The sequence below is a fragment of the Marmota marmota genome, unplaced genomic scaffold (genome assembly GCF_001458135.2).
Source record: "Marmota marmota marmota unplaced genomic scaffold, marMar, whole genome shotgun sequence".
NCBI classification, from domain to species: Eukaryota; Metazoa; Chordata; class Mammalia; order Rodentia; family Sciuridae; genus Marmota; species Marmota marmota.
The window spans coordinates 111,398-128,229 of record NW_025999968.1 but is presented as its reverse complement, the minus strand read 5'-3'; the positions used below and the strand labels follow the sequence as shown (position 1 = coordinate 128,229).

General features: G+C 46.6%; 1 protein-coding gene across 2 annotated transcripts in view; it reads right to left on the bottom strand.

Annotated features, from left to right (window-relative positions):
* Positions 1 to 606: 606 nt before the first annotated feature.
* The window catches only part of Gpr156 (G protein-coupled receptor 156), a 92,495-nt gene continuing 76,269 nt past the window's right edge, over positions 607 to 16,832 (bottom strand). For both annotated transcript variants that reach the window (XM_048803255.1, XM_015478458.2), the window contains 3 exons: positions 14,562 to 14,798; positions 8,490 to 8,648; positions 607 to 4,290 (listed from right to left, as the gene is read on the bottom strand). In XM_048803255.1, coding sequence (XP_048659212.1) covers positions 2,959 to 4,290; positions 8,490 to 8,648; positions 14,562 to 14,798 — 1,728 coding nt within the window. In that variant the 3' untranslated portion in view covers positions 607 to 2,958. The remainder of the gene's footprint in view (positions 4,291 to 8,489; positions 8,649 to 14,561; positions 14,799 to 16,832) is intronic.

Genomic DNA, 16,832 nt, shown 5'->3' with positions numbered 1-16,832 from the left:
CTTCTGGGGTCAGAATGAGGCCTGGCTCCATGGTACACTCAGGACCAACAGAGACAAGCCTGAATGACGGCAGCAGAGGCAATGTTTACATCCCCAGGATTCCTTCACATAATTTACTGCCCTTTCTTCAAGAGCATAACCAAGAGTGTGCCAAAAGTCATGGCACACTCATCCCTTTAAGAATTTCATCATGGATTAGCCGGTCTTGGGCAAAAGCTTTAGAAAGGGAGCTGGAAAGGAGAAGAGGTGGTGGTGGTATATTTTGGGGCAGGTAGGCAGGGTGGTTGGTACATGGCTTTTGAACCAAATGACAAATAAGGAATATGTGGGGTGGACTCCCCGCCTTTTCAATCAGATCTAGCACAGCTTACAAAGTCATTCTAGATGAAATAGGTGATACAAGTCTGTATACAGTTGAATCAAAAATATGAACCCTCAGACATCCCTCTCATCTCACCAGGGGATCAGTCAGTTTTATTAGGGGATACTCAGGAAAGACCAAAGAGAGACGTATGCTCCATTTAAGTCTTAAAGGGGAACTAATTCACAAGGTACACAAAGTGAGGAAAAAAATTCTAGATGGAAGAAAGATGGAGATGTAGAAAGGCTGTGACGGTGGGACTGAGGGTCTAGAAGCAGAGTAAGGTGGCTAAAAAGATGGCCAGGCTGAGACTGCAGGTTCCATATTAACCCCCAATAGGCCTCTCGAGTGGCGGCATACTGGGAGGAGGGGAGCTGAAGGAGGTGAAGCCAGTCACAGGACCCCCAGTGGTTGGGAGGAGTCTAGGGTCTCCAACATTTCCTCTATTGGGAGGGGTGGGGGGCACTTCTGGGAGAGGGAGCTACACAGGGATACCACACAGAACCTGTTACACTGGACGTTTGGCAGAAGTAGCACTCCGGAACCACGGGGACCTAGCAGCAACTCTGATGGCTTCTCCATTTCCTCTTCCTTGGGTGGCTGAGTCTTACTCAGATCCCTCCTCCCTGGCCCAAGACTGCAATTTCAGAGGAGACTTGCCTTGGGAGTCATTCCTTTTTGTTTGTTTTTATTAAGGCACCACTTGACAGCACACAAACAGCACACACAGAAACTACAAACCCACACACAGAATAAATTATGAAATTTGTATTTAAAAGTAGGCAATAAAAGAAGCTGTGCTACCAGGAGGGCCTACAGGAAGTCCAGCATCAGAGGGGTCATGAGGTATCTGCAGGCCACTAGAGTCTGATAAATCTGTGAGAAATTTAGTGCCCAACATTCCCTTCTGAGGCCCAAACTCCTTCATGAAAACCTGTGCACACCCACAGATGCATGCGTGGGCGCGGGAGCAGGGGATGGCCTGTAAACATCAACCAGTTCAGCATCAAGCAAAGTGGACCCAGCTGTGATCTCCCTGTGGCTTTGGTGGTGGATGAGCTCCTGGCACTTGTCCTTTACCAATTCTCTGAGTCCCTCAGAGGTGCAGGTGTGCCCTGCAGCAGGGAGGAAGTGGAGGCCTGCTTCCGGAGGGAGGGAGAGACCCAGTTTTGTTACCCTGGACTGTGGGGTGAGCCCATCTCAGCTTCTCACACCACCCTTGCTTGATTGTCTGCCTGACGAGCCTCACCTGCCACTCCCAGAAGACTGAGTGAAGGACGCGTCCCTAGGGAAATCCACCAACGTGGAGTCTCAGGAGCTGTGTGTCAGTTCTCCAGCAGCGTGATACTGGGGAAATCATCTCATTTATCTAAGCCTCATAGTCCCCATTTGTAAAAATAAGAGTGTCTACTTCACGGGATGATCGTAGGAATTACTGAAATTTGAGCTAGACGCAAGTGAAATTTTCACAACCTGTTTTCTTTCTAGCCTTCTTGTCATCCATTTCTCTCTCTCTCCATCCCCATTTGTTTCCAGGTTTATATATCTTTGGTGGTCATGTAAACCCAATAAGACTAAAGTACCTCTCGACCAGCAGGGCCTCCCTATCCCAACAGAAATTGCATGTGCTTCCCAGCACATCACTGCAGCACTGGGAGAGTCAGGGGGTGGGCTTCAGGATCAGAAGACACTCCTGGTCTCTGGTACTACTTTAGTCCAGGAAAGAGAACTGGGTCACCTGTGGGCACATGGAGACCCGACTGTCTTGGGGATGATGGTGAGTGAGATGCCATTGATGGTGGATGGAAAGGAAAACGAACAGTAGGGCTAGGTGGGGCCTCTGAGGTGCATCTGATTAGAAGCTGGAATCCACGGGTGGTGATGTTTACAACCTTCAGTAGAAAGAAACCCACCCTCCAGGTTTGAAAGGACCAAGGATGTAGAAGATTCATCTGTTTTTTGTTTGTTTGTTTGTTTGTCTGTTTGTTTTGTTGTTTGTTTGTTGATACTGGGGATTGAACCCAGGGATGCTCCACGATCAAGCCATATCCCTTTTTATTTTTATTTTGAGACAGGATCTTACTAAGTTGCTGAAGTCTTCACTAAGTTGCCCAGGCTGGGCCTGAACTCGCAATCCTCCTGCCTTAGCCTTCTAAATAGCTGGGATGCCTGGCATAGGAGATTTATTCTCCTAGAAGATGTGTTCATCAAAAGGTCAGTTGATGGGTCACAGTCTACAACTTAAATTTTGCAGAAATCTCTCCATTTTCCTGTCCATCCGGTCATTCATCTGGTATATTAGGAATTTTGTAGAATGCAGGCTGACCCGGACAGAAAACTCTATGTGCTCATTTAGAACTTTCTATTCAAGGAGTTGTTATCTTCTAGTCACTCAACTGGAGTCATTGACAGTCATGCTGTGAGGTAGTAGCAAGACAGGTAATATCTCTTTGTATGATCAAGAAGTTCTTAAGGTAACAGAGAGCACAGCTCAAACACAGAGCTGCTCAGGTCTGTTCCCCAAACCAGGATCTGGCTTTCCTCCTGTAGGCTCCAGCTGGTCTGACCTTTATATCCAGACCAACCCCTGCTGATGTTTATACCAGTGTGGGTTTCAAGTCATCTTTGAAGTTCACAATGGGCTTGGAGCGGGCCCACAGTTTTTCCCAGGAGACCAGCCCCCTAGCAGGTTCAGGATCAGTGTCTGATGTGCCACTGTCACTGGAGTCAGAAGAGCTCTGGAAACAGATCTCACAGTAGGGTCGGTGACAGCAGCAGAAGAACTCATCTGAGCTGCTGGACTCAGTGTCAAGGTAGTTGCACTGAGAAGACAGGAAGGGACAGCCAGGGTAACCTGGGGACTGAAGCTGCTGCTGCTCAGTCAGGTCTGGTGAGCAGGGAAGGCATGGGGCAGTGGGACTCTGTGCCTGGGAAGAGGCAGAAGGCTGGTGAGGAAAGGCTGCTTGGCTCTCTTCAGCCCCCTGGGGCTCTGTCCGGTGTTTGCTGCCCTCCAGGGGCCCTGGCCTCCCTTGAGGATCTGGGAGTAGTAAAGGCTTCCTGGAAGAAAGCCTTAGTACCTTAGAATCAGCAGTTTGGAGGTACAGCCTGCGGTTGTCCCCACTCTGCACGTTCAGCCCACTGTGTGCCCCATAAACAGTCCTGTCTGCCTGATGCCACACATAGGAGGGTACAGAGCCAGAAAAGTGTGAGCGGGCCCGCTGAGCTGCCCGCCTCCTCCTCACTACATATGGGCTGAAGCCCAGCTCCCTGGAAAGGGGCATCTTTTGGGGACTGTGGGCAGCACTGCTTTTCCAGAGCTGCAGAGGACGAGATGGGGAGGCAGAGAGGGGAGCCTCAGAGCCCAGGTCCAGCTCTTGTAAGACTTCCTGAAGCTTTTCCCTGACTGCTGAACTGACCCTAGGTACTCTCTCTGGGGAAGCCTCTGAGCCCTGCCTTTGTCTCTGGAGACCAGAGGCCCCTCCACTTAGTACGACACTCTGGCTGGGGGCCTCAGGTCCCTGGTCTTCTCTTTCTGGACTTTGTCTTTGCTCAGCCTGTGGCTTCTGGCTACAACCCAAGTCTGGATGATCAGAAAAGTCTTTCAAGTCAGGCATTTTCTGGCCTGGGGAGGAGCTGGTGTCCCTTGCAGGTGTCCTGAGGCTCTGCATGTGTGGGGAGGGTGCTGAGGTGCACTGAGAGTCTTGGGTAGCTTTGCCCACATCATCCTGAGAGGCAGAGGGGCATTCTGAAGGTCCTTGAGCTATCAGGTCATGAGCAGAGGCTGCAGCTGGGGCATCCTGGCCCTGGAAAGAGGTGGGTGGGACAGCCCACTCTGGGGTGTCATAGGTGCCCTCAGCAGACATCAGCCGCACCAGCTTCTCTTTGGCATTGTTTACTTGTTCCTGCAGGCTTTCAATCACAGCATTTTTCTGTAAAATAAAAGCAAATCATCAACCAAAGATGATGCTACAGGTTCTACACTGCTTCCTATGATGGAAAAAGTGGGGCATCCGAAGACCTTGGTTTAAATCCCAGGTTTTCCAATGTACTGGTTCCAAGAAACTGCCTCCAACAGGGGAAATGAATCAAAGCGAGCAAAGTGCCTAGCACAATAACTGACAGAAGGTGTTCAATCAAGGCTGCTGTGATTTATTGTTGCTATGATCTTCATCTCCCCTTCCATCCCCCAGGCTATGGCACTGTGAGGAGAGAGGAGCCCCATCTGTCTGTTGCTGGCTGCTGCAGCATCTTCTCACTCTTTCCCAGAACCAAGAGGCTCAGCTTACTCTGCAGGACACTGGTCTCAAGGGGTTTGGGATGGTCTCACTCTGGATTTCTCACAATTTTGTCAACCACAGATGAATCTGAAACACGTCTCCTGGGGAGGTACAAATAGGGAAATAAGTAGTTTGCCTCTTGCTAAGCAGCTTGGAAAATGGGAATAACAGGGAGAAGAGAGGAGATTCCTGAGCAAATCTGACTGGACCAGGAGGGGCTGATGAGAAGAATCTCGGGTTTGTGTCATGACCACCTTCCCAGGCTGGACCTCTGGGGGTAAGAGGCCAAAGCTACCATGTGGCAAGGTCAACCATCAATATCTCCTAAAGGAGTATGTGCATCACAATTATTGCAGAAGTTTTAAACAAATAAATAAACAACAAAAAAAGATTATTGGGCCTAAGTCTCTGGTAGCTCTATTCAGTAACTATAGAATGAAGGGCAGAAGATGAATGAAATTGGGGAAAGGAAGTTCTGCAACTGAGCTGCCTGCCTGTTGCGTGAATGGTAGTGGATAAACAGGCTATGCCCAGGAGTGCTGGCAGGTGACAGCTGCAGAGGTGTACCCATTCTGTCTGTAAATTTGTGGGGCAGGAAGGAGGAGGAGGATCAGCAGTGGGTGTACCGGGTGTGACTGCACTCTGGACATCTGCCTGTGGGGCAACAGGGGATTGTCTTTCCATCTTTGGAAAATTCTGATGCTCCAAGGCAGAGAAGTAGGGATGAGATCCTAACGAATGGTCTTAGGGCAGATGATACAGGGTCAAGGGTTTGGGGAAGGCAGTAACAGAAGTGCTGTGTTCTAGAAAGGGCTTGTCTGAAGGCCCAAATGCTGCCTCTTTGTTGCTGTCTCTTTAGAGGCTAAAGCTGAGCATTTGGACATCCATTTATCAGGTGCTAGAAATAAAGGGTATTCCCTTTTTTTAGGATAACTAACAAGTTTCTCATGGACCCAGCCTGTGGTCATTTCTTGAATTTACATGAAAGAGTTGCTTAGAAATGATCTTTTCAGAGTAGTAACTGAAATAAAATAGACAAATAATCTGGCAGCACCCCCCGCCAGGCAGACCCACTGCTACCCCCTGTGCGTAAACAGGAAAGAGGTTTTTTTGACTTTTTTTACACTCCCAGTTTCACTCTGGTTTAGTCTACTTCGTTACCATCAGGAGAGAAGCCAGGCCCAGTGAGTGACTGGTGAATCAGGGGGAAGGGACTTCAGCTGAGCACCTGCCTGACAGTTCTCTCTCCCTCCCGGCAGCTGGGAAGATCTGGGCGTAGCTGGGTGAGTGCGGATGACTCAAGACTCAGCAAGAGCAGAGCAAATGAGTAACAGGAGAACGTTCAGGTTCTTCCTGATGTCTGGGATGTGCCAGATCTCCCTGAGGATCTCCTGGGAGGCTGGGATGGCTGCACAGGAGACCCCAACCCTCTCCCTCCTCCACCAACCGCTCCTCCTGAAGCTCACCCTGTACATTGTCCTGCTGTCACCTGCCAGCACTCCTGGTCTTCAGGAGGCCTTCACTGCCTCACGGAGTCAGGAAAAAGTCATCGGTTGATGACTCCAGCGGGTGAAAGCTGAGCACTGCCTTTTTGTGCCTTATGCGAAAACTTCTCCGAGTGTAGGAAAATAGTTTAAACCTTGAGTCGGGAAGAATACTCTCCTCCCAGTTAAGCAAACATCTGAAGCTGGCTGGCGACAGATTTAGAAACATCAGGGTAAACAGTATATTTCCCTTCTTCCAGAAAAGGAAATGGGACTCTTTTTCCACCATGGCTGCATACTAATTAGAGGCTATCCTGACGCCAAAATCTGACCTCCAGTGACAACTGTTTTTAAATGAGTGTATTAATTATTACTTTTGGTGCACTGAGGGAGCAAAAGGCCAACAGGTGTTTTCTCATAGGGTGAAGGTCATAAGGAGCAATAGAATCAACCTCTCATATCTCTGGGTCTAGGAAGAAAAAGGTTAGGCAGGTATCCTCTGTGGCAGAGTATGGAGGGGAGGCTCCTCAGCCTCTGGGAAGGTTCTCTCTGCTGCCTTCACATAGGCTGGGTGGTCAGTGACAGATGTTAACCCTAACAGCCAGGGCATCCCTGGCCATTGGAACAAGAGGATGCAGGAAGGAGAAGATGGACTGCCTAGATCATGGGAAAGAACGAGAAAGGCACGAGGGCTGCACAGAAAGCTGTGTAAGGAGAAAACTGCCAACTGGAAGGCTGGAGTCAGGGCTTGTGCCCACAATGTACTTCCAGAGGTATTTGTGCTTATTCATCATGCACTGCTAGCTTCCGGGAGGCCCACATGAGACCCTCTCTCTCTCTCACTTGCCACAGGCCCAAGGCAGACTGCTGGTGCTCAGGCCTGTTCTTGGAAAGACATAGCAGGTGCTGGGGAGGCCAGCTTTTTACTGCCTATGCTTTTGCGTCCATTCCAGCCCTTCCTCCACGGACTCAAGGCAACCTTTTGGAAGAGCAGATTCAGCCACTGTGTGGGAAATGGCAGCACGGCAGAGGTACAAAAGGCATGTCACAAATTACCATAAGGCTAAAGAGTCAGTCCATGTGGCCATCCCAGCATTAGCTGATCATAAATGAAAACTATCCAGATTGTTCTAGCCAAGTTTCTGGCCTTCTGTTTAGCCGGAGGGGGGTGGGGAAATGCTTCTTTGAAGAATTCACAGAGCATCAAAGGCAATGTCACTCCCTTTCCAGGTGGGGGAAGTCTGGCTTTGAAATAGTGTCCTGAGTGTTTAATAAATAGTAAGTAAATGGAAAAGTGTTACTGTGATGGACAGAAAAGGCCCAGGGTATGATGTGGGAGACCAGAGGGGCAGGCTCCGTGGGTGCCTGGGCAGGTTCAGCCCTCCTTCTCTGGGGCTTCTTAGGTCCCCAACATACCATCCTCTCACCAGGACTGTTAATAACAAGGGACAGTCCTATTACAAAAAGTACAGTTTGCCAAATAGCACCTATCCAGGTATAATCTATACCGAAAAAAATACGGAATGTAATTTAGTTAGTGTCAAAATACTGACTAATTCCCCTGGGCCCCGTGCCTTCTCCCTGAGGAATGCAGTCCTCAAGCTTTTCCACGTGCTTGCCTCAAGCCCACACTGTGTTTGTCTGGGAGAGGGGCCAACTCTGGCTCAAGAATAGAAGAAAGAAGGGCTGGGGCTGTCCAACCCCCCTTGGTGCTGTAGTGACATTCAGAGGCCCTTGTTTCAGTGCCCTTTCATATCTGTAGACAGGTCGGGCTTTCTAGGGTCACGGGATGATTGAGTTCTCCCATTAGTACCTGGCAGGGACAGTAAGGGCCCTGTGGGATCTTGGCTATGAGGGTAATAGTCTATATAAAGAAAGAATGTATCACACTGATGCTGAGGTCCACTATAACTTGGGGCCTTTACAATGTTGTTCCCTCTCCATGGAATGCTTTTCCTGTACTCTTTGCCCGGTCGGTTTGTACTTCTGTTCACTTTCAGTGATAGGTCTCTTTGTCCCCACCACCCATTATTCTGACTTACTACCCCGATTTTTCCTTCATAATTCTTACCACAGTTCATGACTACTATGTTCATTTAATCAATATCCATTTCCTCTACTAGACTGTAAGCTCCATGAGGGTAGGAACTGTGTTTGTTTTGTTCTTCAGAGCTTAGCACAATGCCCGACACATAAAAATGACTAAGTATACACCTGTTCATTGCCTGTACAAAGTCACTGGGACAATGTAGAGGTTTTGCTTGCTGTTTGGGAAAGTGGGGGAACGTTGGCCATGAAAGCACACGGGGCCCACCAGTGCATGACTGGAGTTCTTTACAGGAATCTGCCAGGCAGGGTGCAGCTTACTTCTGTGAGGAGCCTCTCCATGGAGCTCTTCTCTCCTCTCAGGTGGCAGTTCTGTTCATCACCAAACTGGGTATGCAAGCTTTTGCTGGGAGTACTGAAATATTTGGCCATGTGTCTGATTGTTTGGTTTTCCCCTTCAAATGCCTTCCATTGCTTCAGCTGTTTGAAAAAAAAGAACACATGTTATTTATTTAATTACACACCCAGAGACACATTCCCTCACTTCTCAGAAACACCAAGGAATGACACTGTCACAGATACACATATGCACAGACCATTCTCTCCTCAAAATGTCCTTTGCTCTGGAGGGCTTGTAGACAGGAGTGATAGAAAGTATAATGTTAAACCTATAATAATAGTTTAAAAATGCCCAAGGAAGAAGATGACAAGGAATGAATAACTTTAGCTTTTCTATTGATTGCCAAACTGATCAAAGAGAACCAGAGTTGATGTATACTCCTAGAACCATATTTTAAAGCCAGAGTTTAGGAGGTTAAGCTTTCTAAACAGTGCATGTTTCAAATGAAACTGTTTCTAGTTGTGTGTAGCTGCTGTTCATCAGTTTTTATTTGCTGAGTAATGATGTGCTTCCTGATGTTGGGAACCCAGTTCTTGTAAGTGGTCTTCTAATCCTAATAAATGAGCAAGGCTCCAATAGATAGGAACCCACAGAAGTCAACAAAAATGATGGACATTAGGTCTGACACATGGCCCTAATCTTTCCCTTGACAAATGAGGAAAGATTCCAGTAGGAGTGACTTGTCTAAGCTCACACAGGAAGTCAGTGGCACACCCACAGCTGTAACCAGGTTAATAAGCCACACTGCTTATCCTTCCACAAGTGATGAAGAGAAGACTGTTAGCTGTGAGGTCCTAGGGGAAATTCTTTGGCAGAGACTGACCTTGAAGAACAATCTGTAGAAGCATGGGCTGGTTCCCTTTAATAGGGATGGAGCTGGTGCACATTCACAAATAGGGGTTTGCTCTGGAGCTTCTGGGACATGTGCCTACCTGTGAAAGCCCATAATGTGGACTGATGGGGCACAGTAGTGGAGGCTTTTCTCTTTCCTTAAGGAATCTCCAAAACTAAGTGTCCTAGTGATGGACATTGAGGACTCTGGCATATTATTTTGAGGAATGCTGCTGAAGTGTCTATGGATAGCCTCAAAAGGAGACCTTGGATTTCCTTGGTCACTCAACAAACATTTACTAAACTCTTGAATGTGGAGCCTAACCCAAATTCCATAAATTTCAGATAGGATCCTGGATTTCACTCCTAATTTCAGTACCACTTCCTCACCCAAGTCCTCTTGGGTCCTGTGTTGACTCAGCACATGTCTTCATGGTATCGGGAGTCTGTGTGGCCTGGGACAGGCCAAGAACCTCCCTCTCGGAGCCCTTCCCAAAGGGCCAAGTGGGGGGTTCACTGCTGCACTCAGCAGCTACTGGAGCCCATGTCCCTCTTTGGTCCTATGTGGATGGAGCTGACCTCCTAAAGTCATTCTCTAGACAATGCCCTGGCAGTGCCACAGGCTGTCTGTTCCTCTCAGCATCCCCCTTTCCTTGGTAGCACAGCTCTTCCCTTTGCCCCCAGCACTCTGAGTCTGAGCCCTTTCTGCAGGGCTGCCAAAATAGGTAAATATGGGCATCAGGGCTCTTCTGGGCTTTGGGTTGGTGTCTCCCTAAGTGAAATGGGTGCAGCTAAGCTTAATTCCTCATTTGTGAAGGTCCTGGCACTTAAAACTTGACCCTTCAGGGTTTCTGGATTATAGCCATAAATAATTCTCAGGTTGTAAAGTGCTTCCTTCAGGACAGGCACATTCTTGTTTTCTCAGCCTCTAGGCTATGTGGGTGTGGGAGCTGAGTAATGGCCCCTCAAAGCTGCTCATTTGTCTCTGAATCCATGGAACCTGTGCATATGTTGCCTTACATGGCAAAATGAATTTTGTAAATGTGATTAAGGATTTGGGGATAGGGAGATTATCCTGGATTATCCAGGTTGGTTCAATGTAATCACAGGAGTCCTTTTAAGAGGGAGGCAGAGGGATTAGAGTTGGAGAAAGAGATGGAAACAGGGAGATGGGGTGGGCAGAGAGAGAGATCTGAAGATTCCACACTGTTGGCTCAGGAAGTAGAAGAAGGGACTTGAGCCAAAGAATGTGTGTGGCCCTCAGAAGCTGGAAAAGACAAGGAAACAGATCATCCCTAAGAGTCTCTAGAAGGAGTGAGACCTACTGACACCTTGATTTTAGCTAAATAAAATCCACTTCAGATTTCTGACATCCAGAACTGTACGATAATATATTTGTGTTGTTTTAAGCTGCTAAGCCTGTGGTAATTTGTTGCAGCCTTAACAGGAAACTACTATGGGGGTGGGGTGTGTGTTAAATGTCTAGTCTCCAGCAGGTTACTGCACAGCTTTCAGAAGCTCACCAAATGCACCTCTCTCACTTCCTGCCACTCTCCTATTGTTACCATTTGTGCTGCAAAACCAGCGAAGACTTAGGGTATTCCAAACATACATACGTTACATCCTCTGACTCACACCTCGGATCAGTGTTATCCCATCTGAAAGGTCACCTACTGTCCCTCACCCATCTGCTCAGAGAACTCTTACTGTTCCTTCAAGACTGACTGCAAACACCTCATTTGCTGAGATGTCATCACTGAGTTCTCCTTCCCCAGCTCTGCGTAAAGCTTTCCTCAAGATTTTAATTCCTTTCGTGTTTGCTCCCCATTACCTTTGAGGTGGGGCCATGCATTTCACGCAGGTTTCCAGCAGCTAAGAAATGGGTTGGATGGATACAAGAATAAGAGAAAGAAGCTTCCCTTTAAGAAGCTCTCCAGTCTAACAGGAGTGCTGGGACACAGACATAACCATAAGGCAGAGTAGAAAGTCCTAAATATGCTCACGGAGGAGCAGGTGAAACGCTTTGGGGGTTAGAGGAGAACACAGTGTCCTGTCTCTGACCGACTGCCTCACACAGGAAATGGAGGGTGGGGGATGGTTCACGTTCGGGTCACAAAAGCAAAGGTTGGCTGATTGCTGGTGATGACCTCAGTGCTTGGCACAAACACTTAGGCATTTCCTGAGTGCCCTTGTAGAAGGCTGCTGGGTCCCCTCGCTTCCTTGTCATCTATTTCACCGGCTCTCTAACGCCGCCTAGAGGCCACTGGGGGCATCTGTGCCTTCGCTTTCACAAGCCACACCCATCCCAGCGGAGCCTGGAGGCTGACAGCCAGGAGGACTCACCGCACTGCGGACCCGACCGCCACCCCGCCCTCGGTAGAGCTCCCCTCGCACACTGTTCCCAGTTTACTCAGCTGTCCTACTGTCCTGGGGAAACACAGTCCAAATCTCAGAGAGGGAGTCGTTTTTCTGCCAAAGGTCAGGGAGGGAAATCAGTTTGGGGACAGTCATTTTTACATTTCGAAAAAGAATGTATCTCCTAAACCTCAAATACGACAGACTCAAATAAAAATATTTTTTTTAGTCTCACATCATGGTCAGCTCAAAAGAAGAACGTGAGAAAGAAAACAGAAGAGAGATACAGAGAAAAGAAGCTCAAGCCAGCTAGGAGGAAAGGGGTTAGTGAGGCAGAAGGAAAGAGAAAGGCCACTGCCGTCCGTCCATCCACACAGTTCTTGTGCCCCATGATCCCAGCTCACTCCCACTTCAACAAACCAAGGGCTCCTTGCTTAATTAAGACGTGGAAGTCAGACATCTGCTGTTTGCCATCCTGCTTTACCATGTTCACGGTAGGGGGAGTGTACCTGGAGTCACTATTGTCCCAGGTGCTGAGGATTCAACCAAGAGATCAGGAAGGTTTTCCTTTGATAGTTCCTGGATAATTACTTCTGTCCCCAAATTATTTTGTTCTCTTTCAAAGATTCCCATTACCTCTACATTGTATCCTCAGACCTGATCATTATATTTTCTTATCTGGTCTCTCACTTTTATCTGTCTTCTTGTTTTCTGTTTCCCTCATTTACTAATTCAATATTTTGCACTGTCCAATTGCTTATTCAGTGCTTTGGTTGGGATTTAAAATTTTAACACCATATTTTCATCCCTATTTAATATTTCATTACTTAAGACTATGTTCTTTGTATGATGGTTTGCTTTTGTTGAAGACGGGCATATCCTTTGAATCCTATTGATGAGAGAAATAATATAGCTTCTAAAAACTTTAGTTCTACTTCAGAGAAAGGCAGCCTTTACAAATCTTCAGATTTTGTGATTCTCTTTTTTTAAAAAAAATATATTTTTTAAGTTGTAGACAGACACAATACCTCTATTTTATTTATTTATTTTTAATGTGGTGCTGAGGATTGAACGCAGTGCCTCACACATGCTAGGCAAATATTCTACCAACTGAGCTACAACCCCATCCCTTTTTGTGGTTCTCTTTTTGTGAATTGCAGGTTTCCTTCATAGGTCCTTCCCCTTGAATTTCTTGTGTTACTTGGGAAGAACTATATTTTTCCAGTAAAATAAATATATTTTCCTGGTCTTTTCCTAATGTTTACAATACAGCTGCCATGGCTTCAGGTATCACATATATTCAAAACAGGAAGAAGAAAAAAGGGGTATGTTAACCATGCTTATTGCTTTTATTTTTTTCTTTTTTTAGGAAAGCAAAAGCTTTCTCAGAAGTCTCCTAGAAAGCCTCTAGTGTTCCAAACAGTATCAGAGAAATACCTCTGCCTATCTAGGAGCCTAGCAAACAAATATTTAGCTCTTCCAGCCTAAGAAGTGGAGATAAGCAAGGAAGAAAGGTGTTGGCAAAGAGATTACCAATCAATAAAGTTGGCCACAGGGCCCAAGGGGAGGCTTCCAAAAAGGCCCCTTGTTGTTGCCTTTACCCACGTTCCAGGGAGGAACAGTCTTTGCTTTTCAGAGCCCATTTCCGCTACATCCTGGACAATTAAGTATCTCTCAATGGCATCTTCAATCCAGTTCTTACAACATGAAGATTCAGCAAAAATTCCTCCAATTTCTGACACAGATGTAACACCCATCCTTGGATTCTCATACTGCTGCCCCTGTTGATTTTTTCTTATTTGTTGATTATGTTGAATATTTTAATGAATTTGTGAACAGTAATTGGCTCATGCTTGTGTCACGTCATCATGCCCCAAAGTATACTCTTTTCTTAGATAAATACACTGAAATCTGCCATTAGCCGATGCTGCAATGATGGGTTAGCTCTCTCATGAGGAAGTAGTTCAGTCACCTGGAAGCTGCAGTGGAACCAGATGGGGACTTGAGAGAAGAGAGGGATGGGGGAGGCCTCAGGAAAAGGAAAGGAGGACCAGGAGGGAAATAGCAAAGTGCCTGCTGCTGTGTTTGTGAGCTTGGATAGATGTGTTTGTGCTGCTGCGTTTGTGAGCTTGGATAGGGGTTGCTAGTGCACTGTGGCAACAATTACCATCACTTTCCTTTCTAGCCTCTGTGTGCCTTCTCCTGTCCTCTGACTCCCTTTCTTCCTCTTTGCTGTCTGAATAATTCTGCTTCTTAATCCCTATAATATAAATCATATTTTGATTTTTCCCTGTTGTAAAACAAAGAGGAATATTCTAGATTTTCCTCTAATAAAAAGAAAGGAAAAGCATTTTAAATCACAAAGTTCCAAATCAAATTTTCCCAGTGAATCTGTACTCTCAAGTAGAAAGAAAGAATTTTTTTCTCCCTCCAGAACTATAAAAAAAAAAACACACACACAAAAACAACAACAACAACAACAACAAAACTAATGTTATCAAGATGAAGGGGGAATTAGGAATGAGTGAATCAGAGTGGGTGTAAAAGCAGGAACCAGGCAACCACCAAGGAACAGACCATGTCATTGCTCAGTCCCCTCTGGCCTGCCCTTCTAGCTGACCGGAAGCACAGCTGTCCTCCCCCAGGTCAGTAAGGAAGGACAGAGGGGGCCCTTGCCTTCTTTGTGACTCTCCAACAAATGGCATGGAAAGGTATCAGCAGAAAACAAAATAAACAATCTGTCATGCCCAGAGAAAACTCTGAGTGACTAAGAGAACAGGCCCTGCAAAGTCCTCCCTAGAGCATACCTGAGGAATGAAGATGAAGCAGTTGATTGTGGTTGTGCAAACAAAGATGCCTCCAGATGTGAGTCCAAAGACGAGGTTGGGCCAGGAGTGCAAGTATCTGGTGACTACAAAGAGCAGCCCTGCAGCCAGTACCAGGAGGTTGACCCCAACCATGATTGTTAGGGACTGATTCACAGGAGGAGAGCTGACGTGGTCTGTCAGGCCAGCCAGGTAGGCACCATACAGCAAGAACAGTCCCTGGAGGAGGAGAGGGAAACCAGAGACACAGAGAAGTGGAATGACATGTTAAAGAGCAGTAGAGTTGGGATGTCCCCATTTAAAACTGGGTAAATAATAGCTACCTCAAAGGGTTGATATGAGAATTTGTTAAGAAAACACATAGGAAAAGCTTGTGGCATCCTTTCTACTCAGTAGGTGCTTAATAAATGTTATTTTCCTCTCTTTTACTGAGAATTAGTTTATCAGAGACCAGCAAGTCAGCCATTAGACAAGAATCTTCTGGGATAAGGCAAAGGACAGGCTTATGTGGGTGGATTGGGGCGCTGCAGAAGGGGTGATGGGCACTAGAAGGGCTGCTGGTGGTGAGGGCTACTGCATCCATTGTGTTGGTTTTGCACTGCATGAAGCTGAGGGGACACGTGGAAGCTGAAATCGACCAGTGGTTTGCTTCTCAAGTCCTGTGCCACAGCAGGGCACTGCCCAGAGGGAGGGGCTTTTTTTCTTCTTCTAATTTTCCCAAAGACACCATCTGCTTGCCAAGCTCTGCACCTGCAAGATTGCATCTGCCTAGAAGAGATGGCGTTTTCTAACTTACACAAAAGATCTCTATAGGCTAGCGGTGGCTGTGTGCCAGGGGGGGTTTATGGGAGATGAAGGATGGAAAGAGAAGAACAAAGGCGGGCTGGGACTTAGGCAGGACTATGGGGCAGGAACAGGCAACAGATGCTCCCCCTATACTTTTTGCTGCTTTGTGACATTCCCTGTCTCCACCACAAGGAACTATTTTTTTCCTCTTTCCGTGTATATGAACCTGCTTTCAGAGTGCTCACTTGTACTAAAGACAAAATAACTCACAGCACCTTAAACTGCTGCTTTTCCCAGAAGGAACTTTATATATACAGAAATCAAAGCTTCAATCCATAATCCACAGCACATAGATTCAACATATGCTTGCTTTTCTGACTATATATAAAGTATGACACTATGTATTTGGTGGAAATTAGTGCTCTACAGAAAAGGTCATGGTCCTAGCTTTCAGAGCAATCAGTATGGTAGAGACATTTAAAGGAAGCATCAAGATGTCCCTGTTTTTAACACAGATGTGAGGATGCCATAGGGGACAAGGTGGGGCTGGGAACATGGGGAGTCAAAAGGAGAAGAATGATAGTAAGGTTAGGTATCTGCAGGACACTCCCGTGACCCAGAAATCAATCATCTGGGCAACCCCACCTGCAGGGACAGCCCTATGATAATTTCTGGAGCATTGGCTATGCCAGGAGGGACAGGATCAGCATGGCAGAGAAGCCTTTGGAGCTCTCATGCCCAGCATGCCAAATGGGGCTGAAGGCTAAACGAGGCCACCCTGAGCTCTTCAATGACTAGGAGACACAAAAGTTAGGGGACCAGTGGGGCCTGGCTTTTGGTTTACTGATACCAGTTAGGTGATACCTGTCTGCATTGGGTATCATTAGTAAACTTATCAGAGGTGAATGAAATTAATTCTGTGATGTGAAATATTCAAATACAGCCAGGCACGGTGGGACACACCAGTAATCCCATCGACTGGGGAGGCTGAGGCAGGAGGATCGCATATTCCAGGCAGCCTTGGCAATTTGACAAGACCCTGTCTCAAAACAGAAAATGAGTGCTTATGTAGCATGTGCAAAAGCCCTGAGTTCAAGCCCCATTACCAAAAAAGAAAATAAAAATAGGAATAAATGTTCAAATATATATTTCTTTTTAAAATTTATTTTTATTTTTAAATTATTTTTTCAAATATATATTTTTAATAAAACATTTAATTTGGTTAAAATTCTTGCTAAAAGGGAATTAGGCATGAATAAAGCATCTATACATCCATGCTTCCTGTTGAGTGTGTCAGAACTGATCCTTTAAGTCATTTGCCTTCACTGCTAAGGATGGAGTAGGGGTAGCTGACAGGCTCAGATGGGGGATCCTGGAACCTAATGTGGGGATTGGCTCCTCACTGACTGGCCTCTGGGGGTCTGGCTCAGTCAGTTTCCTGATGCTCAGCACTCTTTCCTCCTTTCC